Source organism: Lathyrus oleraceus, chromosome 4 (genome assembly GCF_024323335.1).
Source record: "Lathyrus oleraceus cultivar Zhongwan6 chromosome 4, CAAS_Psat_ZW6_1.0, whole genome shotgun sequence".
Classification (NCBI taxonomy): Eukaryota; Viridiplantae; Streptophyta; class Magnoliopsida; order Fabales; family Fabaceae; genus Lathyrus; species Lathyrus oleraceus.
Window position 1 is genome coordinate 357263686 of NC_066582.1, and position 18923 is coordinate 357282608.

Here is an 18923-nt window from a genome sequence, read left to right on the forward strand (position 1 = left end):
TTTGAAAGAATATTTTGTACTCAATCATTGTACTCTGTTTTGAATTGAATGAATGAAGGATTTAGAGTTTCTTTTGTACAAAAATTTTGGTTTCATTCTTGTTTTATTGCCCATGATCTCTTTGAATGCTTGCTAAATAACAAGGAATCTAACACGGTTCCCTGAAAATAAAATTGAACATAAGCATAAAATACATTTTTTATATAGCCACGTGCATTAAAGTATGCATCATGCATTTCATTTCGCAAAACAAAAATTCATTTCATTTTTCCCTCGTCTCTAGTAGTTCAAGTTGATTCCTCAACGTGTATACGATACCCGCTCCAACACAAGAAAAATCATGGATGTAGTTCGAGAAGAACAAGCTACCTTCAGAGAGGAGATGGACTCTGTCAAAAGCAATATTGAGAAGATCTTTGAGGCTATACAAGCTCTGGCTAGAAGGAAAGAAGAGGCTCGTGTTGCCGCTGCTGCAAGGAACGATGCTCTAGTTCAAGGGGTTTCTCTTCAGTCAGGACCTTCAGTTCCTATTCCAAATCCCGTTATCTACGGTCTTCCTCCAGGTTTTGTTCCACCGCCTGAAAGAACTCATGTGCCTCCACCTGCGCATACTTCTGAAGTAGATGATGGAGTCGTTGTGCAAGGACCTCCGATAGTCAATCAATTAGTCATTCCCCGCACTGATGAGGTGCTCCAAGACGAGTTTGAAATGCAGAATTACAATGGAGCTACTCCAATGGTCATCCCGACTGCTTCCCAAGATTCTGAGGTTATCTTGATGTGTCATGCTCTGGCCGAAAAGCTAAGAATCTTGGAAGGACATAACTCAACCTGATTGAGTGCCTTGAAGATGTGTCTGGTCCCAGATGTGGTGATTCCTCCAAAATTCAAAGCGCCAGAATTTGAAAAATACAAAGGCCTCACATGTCCTAACATACACTTGAAAATATATTGCAGAAAAATGGTTGCCTATGCCAGAGATGATAAGCTCATGATCCATTGCTTTCAGGACAGTCTAACTGGGGCATCTTTGGATTGGTACATGCAGTTGGGGCGTAGCAACATCCACACTTGGGATGAGTTGGCTGAAGCATTTGTAAAGCAATGCAAATATAATACTGACATGACACCAAATTGTACTCAGCTTCAGAGTATGGCCCAGAAAGACAATGAATCTTTTAAAGAATACGCACAATGCTGGAGAGAATTGGCTGCAAGGGTGCACCTGCCATTGGTTGATCGTGAATTGATTTACATTTTCATGGGTACCTTGCAGGGCCAATATTATGAAAGATTGATCAGTAGTTTGTCCACAGGATTTTCTGACATGGTGATCGTGGGTGAAAGAGTAGAGGAAGGATTGAAAAGTGGTAAAATCCAGGGATGTTCCAGCAGTCAACCAATCTTGAAGAAGACTTTAAACGGATTCAAGAGGAAGGAGGGTGAAACTAGTGCCATTTCTTCTCAGAGGGGGGGGGGGGTACCATACAAGGCTCCTGCTTTTGTGCCTTATTATCAGTACTCTTACGTTGCGGCTGCTCAATATCCAACCATGCCTTACCGTCCAATTGCTCATGTTCCTATTCCAGCTCCGGGACCTCACTATCAAGTTCCAGTTCCTCAATATCAAGCTCCACAACCTCAGTTCCAGGCTCTTCCACCTCAACATCAACAGAGAAATCAACAGAACAATCAACCACGTCTAGTTCAGCAGCAACGACCAAATCAGCAGAGGCCATATCAACAGTACAATAATGTGAATACCACTCCTATCCCAATGACTTACACTCAATTGCTACTATATCTGATTCAGAATGGGACTGTCGTGCCAAGGGCATTACGTCCAATTCCAAAGCCGCATAAGCCTTGGTATGATGAGAATGCTAGATGTGCCTTTCATGCTAATTTAGAGGGTCATACAACAGAGAATTGCAAAGTGTTCAAGCTCCGGGTCCAAGAGTTGATAGATCAGAAAATATTGTCTTTTGCTGATGTTCTAAATGTGGGGAACAATCACTTGCCTAAACATGATGGTTCAGGTGTCAATGCTATAGAAAGTTCAACTGATGATGGATTGATAAAGGATGTGTTCAAGTTGAAGACTCTTTTAACAGTGGTCCATGCTAGATGGATGGAAGCAGAGTTGATGAATGGAGTACATGATAATTGTGTGGTGTGTTCATCCAACCCTGATCAGTGTGGTGAATTTAAAATTTGTCTTCAACGTTTGATGGATCATCGGGTTATTCGGTTCACCAGAGCAAAGATTGATGAGGATGTTGCTGTGATTGTTCCTGTGTTTGATCAAGAGAGGCTTCCCAAGCCTTTTGTGGTCCCTTATCAGAGAAATGCTGACATAGAGCCATTGAAGAAGATTGAGCCCATGGTTATCTATGTTCCCGCTCCATTCTCATTTGACAATACAAAAGCAGTTCCTTGGAACTATGAGCCTGTAGTTTATGTGGGAAACAAACCAATAATCTTGAAAGAGCCAGATGTGACTAACATCGCTGGAGCTAGTGGTGTGACTCGAAGTGGAAGGGTTTTCGCTCCTAAAGTGATCCCAAATAAAGAAAGTGCACCAACAGTTGAACCAACGAATGGGAAAGAGGTGAATCCTCCAGAAGCAGGAGAAGGCTCATCTAAGAAGCAGTGATTGCTGAAGAGGATAGATAATTCTTGAAAATCATCAAGAAGAGTGATTACAAGGTCGTAGATCAGCTCAACCAAACTCCTTCAAAAATCTCCATTCTTTCTCTACTTATGAGTTCTGAGGCTCATAGGACTGCTCTATTGAAGTTCTTGAACGAAGCTTATGTGGCAGAAGACATCAATGTTATTCGGTTTGATAATGTGGTTGCTAATCTCAATGCTAGTAGTTGTTTGATGTTCACTGATGATGATTTACCCCTTAATGGGCGACAACATAATATGGTGCTTCATATCTCCATTTAGTGTACAGATGTTACTTTGGCTCGATTACTGGTAGATACAGGTTCATCCTTGAACGTGTTACCTAAGACTACCCTGGCACAATTGAATATTGAAGGGGTGTAGATGAGACCTAGTGCTTTGATAGTGAAAGCTTTTGATGGGTCTAAGCGAACAGTTATTGGGGAGATTGACCTCCCAATCCTGATTGGTCCTCAAAATTTCCGTATTACCTTCCAGGTAATGGATATTAGGCCTGCCTATAGTTGTCTGTTAGGTAGACCTTGGATCCATGCTGATGGAGCTGTCACCTCGACACTTCACTAGAAGTTGAAGTTTGTTACTTCTGGTAAGCTGGTATTAGTATCCGGAGAGGAAGATATTTTCGTCAGCCATTTTACTTCTTTCAGATACATTGAAGTAGGTGAAGACATTGTTGAAACTCCTCTCCAAGCCCTTGAAGTGGTCAATGTGGTTCAGACTAAGCCGAAACTTGTTGAAGAACCCAAGGGGGTCATATCCTCGTGGAAGAGTGTGAAAGCTGCAATTGAAGTTGATTGCCATGGAAGTTGGGGCACAGTGATTGAATTACCAAAGAAGAAAGACAAGTGTGGATTAGGATATCATCCGTCTATTGAACTTTTCAAAGATCAGAAGATACATCAGGGGAAGGCTCCTAGCATCCAGGAAATATTCTCCAAAGCTGGTTTCCGAAGTGATGATCAAGTGAATGCTCTTGAAGATGAAGATCCAGATTTGTCCAAGATGGTGTTTTGTAGACCTCTGGATGCCGCTCTCACTAACTGGAAGGCAACAGATGTTCCGGATATAGTTTCTTTTTCAAAGTAATTTACTGTTTTCTAAAAACATCCAATGACATGCTCAAGGCATATGGATAGCTTCGTAGGGCCCATTTTGTGTTAATATTTAAGCTTATCATCAATACAAAGCACATTTTTTGAGATCCATGTCTTTCATCTTTTTAATTTTTTTACAATAAAATTAAAAAATGGCAATTTTGATTTCACATCACTTTCATTCTTCAAAATCTTTCGCTAAAAAGAAAAATCATTTCCATGCAGATCATTTATAACTGAATCCATTGAACACGATAATGCTATAATTCCCTATGACTTCGACCTCCCGATTAACCAAGCTGAAGAGGATGGTAAGGAAGACTGCGAACTCCCAGAAGAGTTGACCAGACTTTTGAAACAAGAGGAAAAGATGGTTCAGCCTCATCAGGAACCAGTGGATGTGATCAATCTGGGGACTGAGGAGGATAGAAAGGAAGTCAAGGTCGGAACTGCTTTGAAAAAAATGTGAAGGAGGAACTAGTCAAGCTACTACATGAATATGTGGATGTGTTTGCTTGGTCATATCAGGATATGCCAGGACTCGACACCGACATAGTTGTGCACAAGCTATCGTTGAAGCCGGAATGCCCGCCCATCAAGTAGAAGTTGAGAAGAACTTGACCAGACATGGCTGTCAAGATTAGAGAAGGGGTCAAGAAGCAGTTTGATGCAGGTTTTCTAGCCGTTGTAACTTATCCGCAGTGGATTGCTAATATTGTGCCAGTTCTGAAGAAAGATGGAAAAGTTCGAATGTGTGTAGACTACAGAGACCTGAATAGAGCTAGTCCCAAAGATGATTTTCCTTTACCTCACATTGATGTATTGCTAGATAACACAGCTCAGTTCTCTGTATTCTCCTTCATGGACAGATTCTCAGGATATAATCAGATTAAAATGTCTCCCGAAGATATGGAGAAAACAACTTTCATTACACCATGGGGAACTTTCTGTTATAAGGTAATGTCTTTCGGCCTGAAAAATGTTGGGGCAACCTATCAAAGGGCCATGGTGACTCTTTTCCATGATATGATACATAAGGAGATTAAAGTCTATGTGGATAACTTGATTGCCAAGTCTCAGACAGAAGAGGAGCATGTTATTCATCTGAATAAGTTGTTTGTAAGATTGAGGAAATACATACTGCGCTTAAGCCCTGCTAAATGCACTTTTGGAGTCAGATCTAGAAAGCTTCTAGGATTCATTATGAGCCAGAGAGGCATAGAAGTTGATCCTGACAAAGTCAGAGCTATTCAAGAGATGCCAGCACCTCGGACAGAGAAGTAAGTCCGTGGTTTCTTGGGCAGATTGAACTATATTTCTAGATTCATCTCGCATCTGACAGCCACTTGCGAGCCAATATTCAAGTTGCTAAGAAAAGGTCAAGCCGTTAGTGTAAGACTCCAATTTTGTCCCTAAGATCCCTCATGGCATCATAACATTTCATTTGCAAAGCCTCAAGGATCATGAGCATCTTGGTTCCCCTTGCCTTTAGGTGAGACTCCTTGTGTGTGGTTTGAGATCACCAAGCATGCTTGAATTATATATTATTGCTTTTCTCACTTTTTATACTAACCAAAAGCACAAAAAAATATGTCACTAACATCTTTTGTTTGCAGCGTGAGCAATCACAAGGTTCAAAGCTTCTAGGAGATCATCTGTGCAATGACATGGCCAAGAGAAGATGAAAGCAAGCATGGTAATGGTTCCCAAAGCTCTCATCCATCAAATATGCCTCCCTAGCATCTCAATTCATCATTTTGATCAAAGCAAATCAAAGGGCTTGAGGTCTTGTTCTTCAGAGAAATCCTAATTCATCTGTGTATAACAATGCCTTGCTCATGAAGCAACCTCATCCCATGATCATATACAATCAAGGGAAGTTCTTTAATTCATCATTTCATGCATATTTGAACATATTTGAGCATCCTCAATCATCAATTCATCAAGATATGAGTTGTGGACTTGAGAAGTTGATCAGTCAATTCATCTGACCATTTTGAAATGCATTGAGACCTAACTTTTTATGCGTTGGTCAAATGGAGATGATTCTAAAAGAAACAATTCTCTAAGGACAATATGAACAACTTTCATGTTCATCAAAAATTGATTTGAAGCTTGGAAGGTCATCATCCATTCCAAGACATTATAGGTCATTTTGACTGAAACACTAATTTTGGGTCAACTTCCCAAGAACATAACTCATTCATTTTTTATGATTTTGAGGTGGGATCAAATGCATTGGAAAGATTAAGATGTCTAAGTCAAATGTTATGTTGAACAAAATTTCAAAATCTCAAAGGAAATACATGTGATAATGCAAGACATTATAGGTCCATTTGGACCAAAGGCATTAAAAGGCAAAAGAGTCCAACTTCAAGTGCCCATAACTCTTTCATAAAAAATCCAAAGGATCCAAAATTTAAGTCCACTTTTAGTTTCTTGAAGATATCTACAACTTCCATGTTGGAGGTTTTTTCATTTGAGGCTTGCATCATCAAAACAGAGGGGCTTGAATATTGGCCAAATTTGGAAACCTTGCCTTGACATGTCATGCACCTTGCACTTTAAACTCAAATTTCATAAATTTCCACACTTCAAATGGATTTTTGCCCAACATTACAATTGTTTGGACTTTCTAAATGGGACTTTCAAAGAAGGGAACATTTAGGTTCAAATATGGAATTCACATGAAATCTTGATACACAAGCAAATGTCATTCAAATTACACGTCCAATTCAACTTGGTTTGTAGTCAGCATTCATTTGCATCAGCTTTTGGGCCTCACATGCGCCTGTACAGGCCCATGCATGGAGGACCCAATTCTCATGCACACGAGTATTGCCTTGCATTGCTTCAAGCTCAGCTATAAATACATTCTCCTCTTCATTCAATTCTCAACCTAATGGCGCCAGAAATGCTGCACAACTGAATCCAAACCTCACCAAAGAAGCTATCTCACTTTCTTTCAAAAAAATTCAGATCCAAAATTCAACTACATCTGGTTGAATCCTTGGATCTAAAGCTTCTAAACCTCCATCCTTCAGTTCATTGATCTTCTATTTTGGCAAAGAAAGCAAGGAACCGAGCTCAAGTTTCCAGAAATCAAGCTTGCTCTTCAACTGATTTTAGGACCTTACCTAAGCAAATGGATTTTGAAGAGCAACTAGGCCTCATGCCTTTAGAGTGCTTAAATGTCAAAGAGCAACTAGGCCTCCTGCCTTTAGAATGCTTAAAGCTTAAGGATGAACTTTGAAAGGACCATATTCTAAACTCTCTCTTGTCCATTCTTTGATTGTTAGTAGAACTTTTTGATGTGTGTTTTATTGTGCTAGGAGTTCCAACTTGAGCTTAATTGAAGAACCATTACCATGAGCTTCTAAGAGAAAGATCCAAGAGACCTTGAGGAGCCTTATCCATGAATTCATTGACTATTGATTGCTTGAGTTTATGCTTTGTGTGATTGCTTATTCCAAAGGATGGGAGCTACTTGGATCATCAATATGATCTCAAGAGAGGAACTCCTTGTGTGGTCTTGTTCTCTTATCCCTTACCTCTTGTATGTTTAGGATCTTAGCCATTCTTCTTCTTCTCTCCACTCTAACCCAAGCCAAAACTTTTTGTGCAACCATTTAACATTTGTTTTCAACATTAGAAACCTAAGCCTTATGCTTTTGATTTTCAAACTTTCTTTTCACAACACTTATTTTGAATTGAATCTTTAAGTCAACTTTGACAATTTTGTATATACTTCTAATTCGTAAATATAACCCATTCAAATGTCTTTTTGTGGTTTCAATGGCCACTTCCTAATCAAAACTTTTTTCATAACCTTTAGCTATTAGGTTTGAGTTATCTTTGTGGTAGATGTAATGCTCACCTGTATCCTTAGTGATGGACAATGAGTCTTCCATGCTTATTATAGGGTTAACCCCTCACTAGCATGTTGAAGCTATCCTCACATGGTGGATTTGTGGTTTTAGGTTGAGTTTTCTCCCTTGGATAACAAAAGACCTTAAGGCTTTTGGACCAATTAATCCACTCACTCATTTTGATATTTTTACCCCGAACTACGAGGTTTTGATCCTAATATTTTTTAAGATGGTACGTAGGCAATGGGTTCATCCATTCAAACAAAAATGTAAATAACTTGTATATTCTCTTCTCATCTCTTCAATCATGTTTGCACAAATAAATTTTCACAAAAAATACCAATCTTACAACAAGTGTGAAAAGGGCTCCCTAGGAGTACCTAGGATGTTTTGGGTGCCTAACACCTTCCCATTGCATAACCAACCCCCTTACCCAGATCTCTGACTCTCTTTTACTAGTTTTTGTTAAAATGTTTAGGTTTTTGTTCGCTTTCTAACCATTCCTTTGGATAAATAGAAGTGCGGTGGCGACTCGACTTGTATGATTTACCTTAGATTTAGTCAATATCTCTAATGGTAACAAATACCCCGCTACAGAAAAGTGGTGACTCTGCTGGGGAATCAATTTGCCTAGGGGGTTTTGCCTACTTTTCATATTTGTTGTATTGTATTGTATTCTTGTTTTGCGACATATTTTTGTGCAATTTGGGATGATTGAATTGTATGTAATGATTGAATTGCTTGAATATTAATTCCTTGTATGCTTGGTGATCTTTGTGAGATAAGTTCTATACCCGGACTCGAGTGCACTTAGGATAGGAGAATGGCATAGTCTTGTTGACTTGTGTGGAGTTATTTCTTAGCAAGTTGACTTGCAAGTCCATTCACTTGGTGGAGGTCATGTTGGGATCAATAATGTCACACAAGTAAGTTGTGGTTAGACATTACTCTTTCCAATATAGACCTTATAGGCCAAGGACCTTAGTTTACCAAGCCCGTCTTGGCCTATTCTTAGGATGTAGTGCGAAAGTCGTTCAAGTGTAAGATTTGATACGATTGTTACACGATACTACACTCATAAGAGTCTCTCTTGAGAATATTTTTGGAATACGAGTATTCGTTTCTCCTATAATATCCAAAAGATGGGATGATGACTATGGGAACCTCTTGTAGAACGTGTTTGACAGGTTTAAACCCTAGTACATTCCCTTTGGATGGTTCTTAACCGAGACTCCATGCCCGTGACTTGCAATAAACCCTTGATTCATGGTTGATCCGTTCATGTATCCTTAATATCAATTGAACTTGGGTGTTGATAAGGTGTAAACCATAATCCACCAAAATGGATGATTGATATTAAGGATAATATGATCCATCCCATGACCTTTGTTTGGTGTGCTTTGCTTGATCCTTGAGTGTGATTGTTGTATTCATGCATTCATGCACCCATTTGCATCCATATCATCAATAATGAAGAAAATTTTCAAGGAACTTAAGAGGTCTATTTGCAAATTTTCAGACATGGAAAGACAAAGAAGGAATACAAAGAAGTATAGTTTCAGACAACCAGACTTGAAAGAGTTAAGGAATCTGACATCCTATGTACTAGATCCCGTGGGTTTCAAGGCTCGTTTTGGGAAGCTTCTTCCTCTTCTGACTACTCAAGTGGACAAAGGGTTGATGAGTGTATTGGTGCAGTTTTATGACCCTCTGTACCGTTGCTTCACATTTCCGAATTTCCAGCTTTTGCCTACACTTGAGGAGTATGCTTATCTTGTGGGTATACCTATCCTGGATCAATTGTCGTTTAGTGGCTTTGAAAGTATTCCTACTTCACAAGAGATAGTTGATCTGTTGCCCATAGATGAATCTTTGATTGGTGCTCATATGACTACCAAAGGTGGAATTCAAGGTCTCCCTTTTGAGTTCCTCATTGCTCAAGCTACTATGTATGGGAACGCCATGAGTGAGGATGCCTTTGAGGCCATATTTGTACTTCTCATCTATGGGTTAGTATTATTCCCCAACATCGACAAGTTTGTGGACGTGAACGCTATTAGGATTTTCGCTACTCTTAATCCCGTTCCGACTCTGTTGGGTGACACTTATTTTTCTTTGCATATGAGGAATGCAAAGGGTGGTGGCGCCATTGTGTGCTATTTGCCTCTGTTGTATAAGTGGTTTATTTCTCACTTACCGCAAACGGTCGCTTTCAAGGAGAACAAGGGGTGTCTACGGTGGTCCACGAGACTTATGTCTCTCACTCATGATGATATCTCTTGGTACAACCGTGTGTATGATGGTGTGCAGATTATTGACTCTTGTGGTGAATTCTCCAATGTACCTCTTCTTGGTACATGTGGTGGGATTAACTACAACCCTGTTTTGGCGCGTCGTCAGCTTGGGTTCCCCCTAAAGGATAAACCCAATAACATTCTGTTAGAGGGTGTGTTCTTTCAGGAGGGTAAAGATCCCCAAAGCTTGAAGGGTAGGATGGTCCGTGCTTGGCGCAAGATTCATAGGAAAGGAAGGAAGGAGTTGGGTCCTAAGAATTGCATCGCTTTAGAGCCTTACACTGCCTGGGTAAAGAAGAGAGCGTTTGAGTATCTCATGCCTTACGAGTATCCGAGACCTACACCTATGATTATGGCTGGGCCTTCAACCCTCCCTAATCAAGGAATAGAGGAGTTGAGAGACGAAGACCGTTCACGTGCCTGGATCCGTGAACGTGAAGAGTTGCTTCAGCAGATTAAGGAGAAGGATGCTTTGATAGAGTTTCTTGAGCATCAGGTTATTGATGATCCTGATGATGCATGGACATCTCTACTTCCTCAGTCTTCCCGGTTCTGGAAAAGGAAGTATGATCGACTCGCCAAGGAGAAGGCAGATATGGAGGCAGCCTATGAGGAGGAGGTGAAGAGGCTTCGTGCATCTTATCTTCCTGTATCTCAAGCTTTAGATGATTGTTTCTAGGGATCCATAGGATGATCATCTTCCTTTTCTCTTATATTGTATCTTGGTTACCAATGTTGTACTTCTTTGGTGTAAAAACTATTTTCCAGATATTATTGATAAAACATTTCCATATGTGATACAAACATAATATTTCTCGAAATTTGCAAATAGAACTCTAAAAGTTCCTCTGAAATAAAAAAAAACAAATCATATGCATAAACATTGCATGCATCATGTGCATAAGCAGGTTTTGTTTCCGGCCTCTTGTCCTGTGGTCTAACTCTGTGTTCTTCATTTATTTTGAAGACAAGCTGACTCACTGGTACTATACTAGAGCCAACATCTCAAGACTGATGGATCATCTAGAGCAAGAGAACCGCGAGCTGAAAGAGGAAGTGGCCAGATTGACTGCCCTAACGGAATCTTTCATGGCTGCCCAGAGCCAGTCTTCTCCAACACCTTCAACTCCTCCCCAGAGAACAGTTATCTCCGAGATTGTCTCCTCTACTGTGCCTGCAGCCAGTGCACACTTTTCTCCAACATCCATGCCAACTGGGTTCCCGTGGGGGATGCCTTCCAATTTCATGCCCGAGGGTCCTGCTCCCACCTTTGCTTCTATGCCGGCATCTAGCCCGGTCCTTGTTGTTCCTCCTCCTGTCGTGCCCAGAGTAGACGACACCATCTATCATTCTGAGCCGTCCGAGGGCCCGGATGTTTATGAGAAGATGGACGCTATGAACGATCAATTTCTTGAGCTTCGCAAGCAATTGAAAACTCTCAGAGGAAAAGATCTTTTCGGAAAGTCTGATGTTGAACTCTACTTAGTTCCCAATGTGAAGATCCCTGTAAAATTCAAGGTCCCTGACTTTGAAAAGTACAAGGGAAATACTTGTCCTCTCAGCCACCTGGTCATGTATGCCAGGAAGATGTCAACTCAGACTGACAATGACCAACTGCTCATCCACTACTTTCAGGACAGTTTGTCCGGTGTTGCTTTGCGTTGGTACATGGGTTCAGACAGTGCGAACATCCGATCTTTCATCGACCTTGGCGAGGCCTTCGTCAAGCAATACAAGTACAATGTGGATATGGCTCCTGATATGGATCAATTGAGGGCCATGTCCCAGAAGGACAAAGAAACATTCAAAGAGTACGCCCAGAGGTGGCGAGAGGTGGCAGCATAGATCGTGCCCCCGCTAGAAGAGAAAGAGATGACTAAGATCTTTTTGAAGATCTTAAGTTCTTTTTATTATGAGCGGATGATTGCTAGCGCTCCTTCTGATTTCACCGAGATGGTGAATATGGGGATGCGTCTAGAAGAAGGGGTCAGAGAAGGGCGTCTGACCAGAGAAGAAGGCTCTTCTGCCAAACGTTATGGGGCGTTTGCAAAGAAGAAAGATGGAGAGGCACATGCTGTGACCTCCCATGTGAAACCGAGAAGACCCTCTGTGAGGAGGAAGACTATGCGTCCCGTCGGTAACCAGCACCAGGTGGCTCATATAGCACCTGTTTTTAGAGATAATCAGCAGTACCAGCAACATAACAACAATCAGCAACCGCATCAGCAATATCAGCAACAACAACACCGTCCGCAACAGCAAGCCTACCAGCCTCGAAACAGTAATCAAGCCTACGAGAGGAAAAGGGTCACCTTCGATCCTATTCCGATGACGTATGCAGAGTTATATCCCTCTTTGATAGAGAGGAAGTTGATTACTCCGAGACACCCACCGGCTATACCTACTAACCCCCAGTGGTGGTATAAGCCTGAATTGCACTGTGTTTATCATTCTGGTGCTCCCGGCCACGACGTGGAGAATGGCTACCCTTTGAAGACCAAGGTTCAAGACCTTGTGATGTGTGGTATTCTGTGTTTCGAGGACGTAGGTCCTAATGTGAAGAAGAATCCATTGCCCGAGCATGGGAAATCTGTCAACATGGTCCAGGGTTGCCCCGGCAAATACAAAGTCAAATATGTCAGTCATATTCGACAGTCTCTAGTCGAGATGCATCGTTTGTTATGTGATTATAGTCATTATGAGCATGACCATGATAGATGTCGAGTCTGCTCTGTTAACCGATTGGGTTGTCGCCAGGTGCGCAAGGATGTTCAGGAAATGCTGGATGAAGGAGTCATTGAGATCCTTCAAAATAGGAATATTGATGAAGATGAGCCTGAGGTCAACGTGATTTCCCCAGTGTTCCGGATACTCGAGCCTGTTATCATCAAGTATGATGGTAGAAATCAGAAGGCTTCCCCTGCTCTTATCATTAAGCATGCCGGTCTTGTGCCGTACTCTTCCAAAATAGCAGTTCCCTATCGCTACAATGTTGTAGCAGTGGAGAATGGGAAAGAAGTGTCCTTGCCTTCTTCGTCTGTTGTGAACATTGCTGATGTTAGTAGTTTGACACGCAGTGGTCGTGTATTTTCAGCACCACCAAAGCCCCAAGCTGATGTTGATTTTGTTGAACGCCCGATTGGGAATGCTGTGAGCTCTCCAAATCCGGCACTTGTTGTTAAGCCCTCCTCTGCATTGAAAACTCCTACTTCTGTTGGCCCTAGTGGCAATACGAAAGAAGACTGTGATGAGATGTTGAGGCTCATCAAGAGGAGCGAGTACAATGTTGTAGACCAGCTTCTACAAACGCCATCCAAAATATATGTGTTATCATTACTCTTAAATTCAGAACCACACCGAGAGGCTCTGCAGAAGGTGTTGGATGTGGCATATGTAGATCACGATGTCACGATAGAGCAGTTTGATAGCATTGTTGCAAACATTACTGCTTGTAACAACTTGAGCTTTTGTGACTCTGATCTCCCCGAGGAGGGAAGAGACCACAACTTGGCATTACATATATTTATGGGCTGTAGGGACGACGCCATGTCCAATGTGCTGGTGGACACTGGGTCATCATTGAACATATTGCCAAAATCCACTCTCTCAAAACTATCATATCAGGGGCCTCCCATGAGGCAGAGTGGAGTAGTTGTGAAGGCTTTCGATGGGTCTCACAAAACGGTGATTGGGGAAGTTGATCTCCCAATCAAGATCGGACCAAGTTATTTCCGGATTACCTTCCAGGTTATGGAAATTCACCCATCGTATAGCTGTCTCTTAGGCAGACCATGGATTCACGAGGCTGGCGCCGTGACATCCACCCTACACCAGAAACTGAAATTTGTGAAGAACAAGAAGCTGGTGGTGGTAGGGGGAGAAAAGGCTCTCCTGGTTAGCCATTTGTCTTCCTTCTCTTATATAGATGCTGAGGATGAAGTTGGAACTCCTTTCCAAGCTTTATCTATTACTGAACTTATTGAGAAGAGAACTCCTTCATTTGCTTCCTACAAACATGCAAAGTTGGCCATCGAGCGTGGTGCAACCGCTGGTTTAGGAAAAATGATTGAGTTAGAAGACAACAAGTCCCGGGCTGGCATAGGCTTTTCTTCTGGGGTCTTCAATACGCAAGGGCTATTCAAGAGTGGAGGCTTCATCCATAATGGCCAAGACGAGGAGGCTGCTGCTGTCTTGGAAGAAGATACAGAAGATTCTGGCAATTTCATCATCCCTGGAGGGGTCTGCAACAATTGGGTCGCTGTGGATATTCCAACCGTTATCCATAAGTCAAAGTAATAGCTCATTATGTTTGAAAACCCTTCTCCCATGCCAAAAGGAGGAGTGATGACATTGTTGGCACATAAATACAATGATATTTTCATTCAATAAATTCATGTTAAATGTTTGTTTTTTCCAATTATTTTCCCTTTTCGCTTTTCGCATGAAATTGGTGATCACATAAAACCCTAAAAAATAGAATAAAATCAATCTTTTCATCTGCATTATGATTTGCCTTGTTTGAATTCTAAAGCTTTTCATATCCAAAATCATTATGCAGGTTGATTTGTAGACCCATTGAACATAATGACCCAACACCATCTCCCAACTTTGAATTCCCTGTATTTGAGGCAGAAGAAGATGATGTTGAAGAGATTCCTTATGAGATTACCCGGCTACTTGAGCATGAAGAGAAGATCATTCAGCCGCATCTTGAGAATCTAGAAACAGTCAACTTGGGGTCTGAAGATTGTGCGCGAGAAGTAAAGATTAGGGCACTCCTAGAAGAATCTGTTAAGAAGGGGTTGATTGAATTGCTACAAGAATATGTTGATGTCTTCGCCTGGTCATATGAAGACATGCCTGGTCTAGATACTGATATTGTGCAACATTTCCTACCTTTGAAGCCTGAGTGCGTGCCTGTGAAGCAGAAGCTCAGAAGAACTCATCCTGATATGGCAGTAAGGATCAAAGAGGAAGTTCAGAAGCAAATTGATGCGGGGTTTCTGGTGACTTCTACATATCCTCAATGGGTGGCCAATATAGTGCCCATGAATAAGAAAGACGGAAAAGTCCGGATGTGTGTGGACTATAGAGACTTGAATAAAGCTAGCCCGAAAGATGATTTCCCTCTACCACATATTGATATGTTGGTAGATAATACAGCTAAATTCAAAGTCTTCTCATTTATGGATGGATTTTCCAGATATAATCAGATTAATATGGAACCCGAGGATATGGAGAAGACAACATTCATCGCACCTTGGGGAACATTCGGTTATCGAGTGATGCCCTTCGGTTTGAAGAACGCCGGAGCCACGTATCAACGAGCTATGACCACCTTGTTTCATGATATGATGCATAAGGAGATTGAGATATATGTTGATGATATGATTGCTAAGTCAAGAACGGAAGTTGAACATGTAGATCACCTGTTGAAGCTTTTTCAGCGCTGGAGGAAGTATAAGCTTCGTCTGAATCCCAACAAGTGTACATTTGGAGTCCGTTTTGGCAAGTTATTGGGCTTTATTGTTAGTGAAAGAGGTATTGAGGTTGATCCTGCAAAGGTCAAAGCAATACAAGAGATGCCTGCGCCCAAAACTGAGAAGCAAGTCCGAGGTTTTCTTGGCCGCTTGAATTACATTTCCAGATTCATATCTCACATGACTGCCACATGTGCGCCGATATTCAAGCTCCTCCGGAAAGATCAGTCTCATGATTGAACCGAGGATTTCCAGAAAGATTTTGACAGTATTAAAGAGTATTTGTCCGAGCCTCCGATTGTGTCTCCACCCGTGGAAGAGAGACCATTGATTATGTATCTAACTGTTCTTGAAGATTCTATGGGTTGTGTCCTCGGTCAGCAGGATGAATCAGGAAAGAAAGAGTATGTTATTTACTACTTGAGCAAGAAGTTTACCGATTGTGAGTCTCGATACTCAATGCTTGAGAAAACATGTTGTGCCTTGGCTTGGGCTGCTAAGCGCTTACGCCAGTACATGTTGAATCATACGACTTGGTTGATATCCAGAATGGATCCAATCAAGTATATCTTCGAGAAGCCTACTTTAACTGGGAGGATTTCCCATTGGCAGATGTTGTTGTCTAAGTATGATATTGAGTATCGAGCTCAGAAGGCTATTAAAGGTAGTATCTTGGCTGACCATTTGGCGCATCAGCCGATTGAGGATTATCAGTCTGTTCAATATGACTTCCCAGATGAGGAAATTATGTATTTGAAAATGAAAGATTGTGATGAACCTACGCTCGATGAAGGGCCAGAGCCTGGTTCTAGTTGGAGTATGGTATTTGATGGCGCTGTAAATCAATATGGAAATGGTATTGGGGCAGTAATTATTACCCCTCAGGGCACACATATTCCTTTTACAGCAAGGTTAACTTTCAAATGCACGAATAATATGGTTGAGTATGAGGCATGTATTATGGGATTAGAGGAATGCATTGATCTTAGGATCAAGCATCTTGATGTTTATGGTGATTCGGCCCTCGTTATTAATCAGATTAAGGGTGAATGGAAAACGAATCAGCCTGGTCTCATTCCATATAGGGATTATGTGAGGAGGATCTCAACGTTCTTTACTGAGGTTGACTTCCATCATATTCCTCGAGATGAGAATCGGATGGCAGATGCTCTTGCTACACTTGCTTCAATGATTGTGGTCAGATTATGGAATGAAGTTCCCAATATCACTGTAATGCGCTTGGACAAACCAGCTCATGTGTTTGCGGTTGAAGAAGTGAAAGATGACAAGTCGTTGTATTATGATATTAAGTGTTTCCTTCAGAGCCAGATTTACCCGCCTGGGGCATCTGTGAAAGATAGGAAAACTTTGAGGAGATTGTCAGGCAGCTTTTACTTCAATGGTGATGTACTTTACAAGAGAAATTTTGACATGGTTCTGCTCAGATGCGTGGATAGACACGAAGTAGACCTGTTGATAACTGAGGTCCATGAGGGTTCATTCGGTACTCATTCCAATGGACATGCCATGGCGAGGAAGATGTTGAGAGCAGGCTACTATTGGTTGACAATGGAGTCTGATTGCTGCAAATATGTGAAGAAATGCCATAAGTGTCAGATTTATGCGGATAAGATTCATATTCCCCCAACACTTCTGAATGTGATTTCATCACCATGGCCTTTCTCCATGTGGGGAATTGACATGATTGGCATGATAGAGCCAAAAGCGTCCAATGGACACAGATTTATTCTCGTAGCAATTGATTACTTCACCAAGTGGGTTGAAGCAGCGTCATATGCAAATGTGACCAGACAGGTGGTCGTGAAGTCTATCAAGAATCAACTCATATGCCGATATGGTGTGCCAGATAAGATCATTACTGATAATGGATCTAACTTGAACAATAAGATGATGAAAGAACTGTGTAGTGAGTTCAAGATAGCGCATCATAACTCTTCTCCTTACAGACCCAAGATGAATGGGGCTGTTGAAGCTGCTAATAAGAATATCAAGAAGATTATCCAAAAGATGGTTGTTACATACAAAGATTGGCATGAGATGCTACCATTTGCTTTGCATGGCTATCGTACATCTGTCCGCACTTCAACAGGGGCAACCCCTTTCTGTCTTGTTTATGGCATGGAAGTTGTACTCCCATTAGAGGTGGAGATCCCATCAATGAGAGTCTTGATGGAAGCCAAGTTGACTGATGCTGAATGGGTTTAGAGTCGTTACGACCTGATGAATTTGATAGAAGAGAAGAGATTGACTTCCATGTGCCATGGTCAATTATATCAACAAAGGATGAAGAAAGCTTTTGATAAGAAGGTCAAGCCTCGTGTGTTCCGAGAAGGTGACCTTGTGCTCAAGAAAGTCTTTTCTTTCGCGCCCGATTCCAGGGGCAAGTGGACTCCAAACTATGAAGGTCCATATGTTGTTAAGAGAGCCTTTTCAGGTGGTGCTTTGATACTTACAACTATGGATGGGGAGGATTTCACTCGTCCTGTAAATTCAGATGCACTCAAGAAATACTTCGCCTAAAAAAAATAAAAACAGAATAGCTCGCTAAGTTGAAAACCCGAAGGGGCGGCTTAGGCAAAAATGAGCGTCTCGGTGGATTGAAAACCTGAAAGGGCGATCCAGGCAAAAGTTAGAGACATAAAAATATATGTATCCCGCTAGATTAAGTACCTCATCCTGGGGCAATCTAGGCAAAAATTAGGGATTTGGCAAGTAACTGCAACCTGACAAGACTTTGTTCTACGGCCGTCATCCGTCAGAGATTCTTGCTCATTCATCATCAACCAAAGCTTCAAATACATCGGATTCAGAATTGGTGGAGAAATGGTCATTATGTTCAATGTAGCCTTTTTCCAATATATATCACCAGTTTCAAATTTGTAAAGATCCATGGAGTCTTGCCATTTGCAGACTACCATTCCATCAAATAAATTTGAGCCTTTTTATCCAATTATTTGCACTCTTATTTGTTTCTATTCAACAAATGTTTTGCATGTTTTAATTGAGAAAATATCATTGTTTTAAACAATCAAATTTTTCCTAATTTGTTTTAAACAAAGTGAACATTTGCAATGACAAAAGGATACTTAGGAGATCTTCAGTGCTCTCCCAAGGATGGTATGATCCCCAACAGGGTAAGATTTTCGTCCCTATTCCTGGCATTGCTTGTATCCTATTCTACCGGGTCCTTTTGTGGCTTTTCTACCAAGAAAAGTGTGTGGTAAGACATTTTCCTTCCTCAGCGGATGTGATCTCTTTGGTAAGAGCGGTATTTGGTGGTTGGTCCCTAGAACTCATTTATATCCTCGGATAGATTCCCCAGTAGAGTTGTTTATGTGGTGGATTTTATCTGTGACAACTCTCGTCCCCAGCTGGAATGACTGATGTTCATCCCTCTGCAAAGATCTTCGCTTTCCAGTATCACTTGCCCTTAGTGGACCTGGCTTTCTCTCTTGAGATGTAGTACCGGGT

General features: G+C 41.4%; 1 protein-coding gene across 1 annotated transcript; it reads left to right on the forward strand.

Moving 5' to 3' along the window:
- The first annotated feature begins 961 nt into the window (after window positions 1-961).
- On the forward strand, window positions 962-2656 carry LOC127137409 (uncharacterized). Its single transcript, XM_051063873.1, has one exon. It carries the CDS (start codon window positions 962-964, stop codon window positions 2654-2656), a length of 1695 nt encoding a protein of 564 aa, XP_050919830.1.
- Window positions 2657-18923: the final 16267 nt, after the last annotated feature.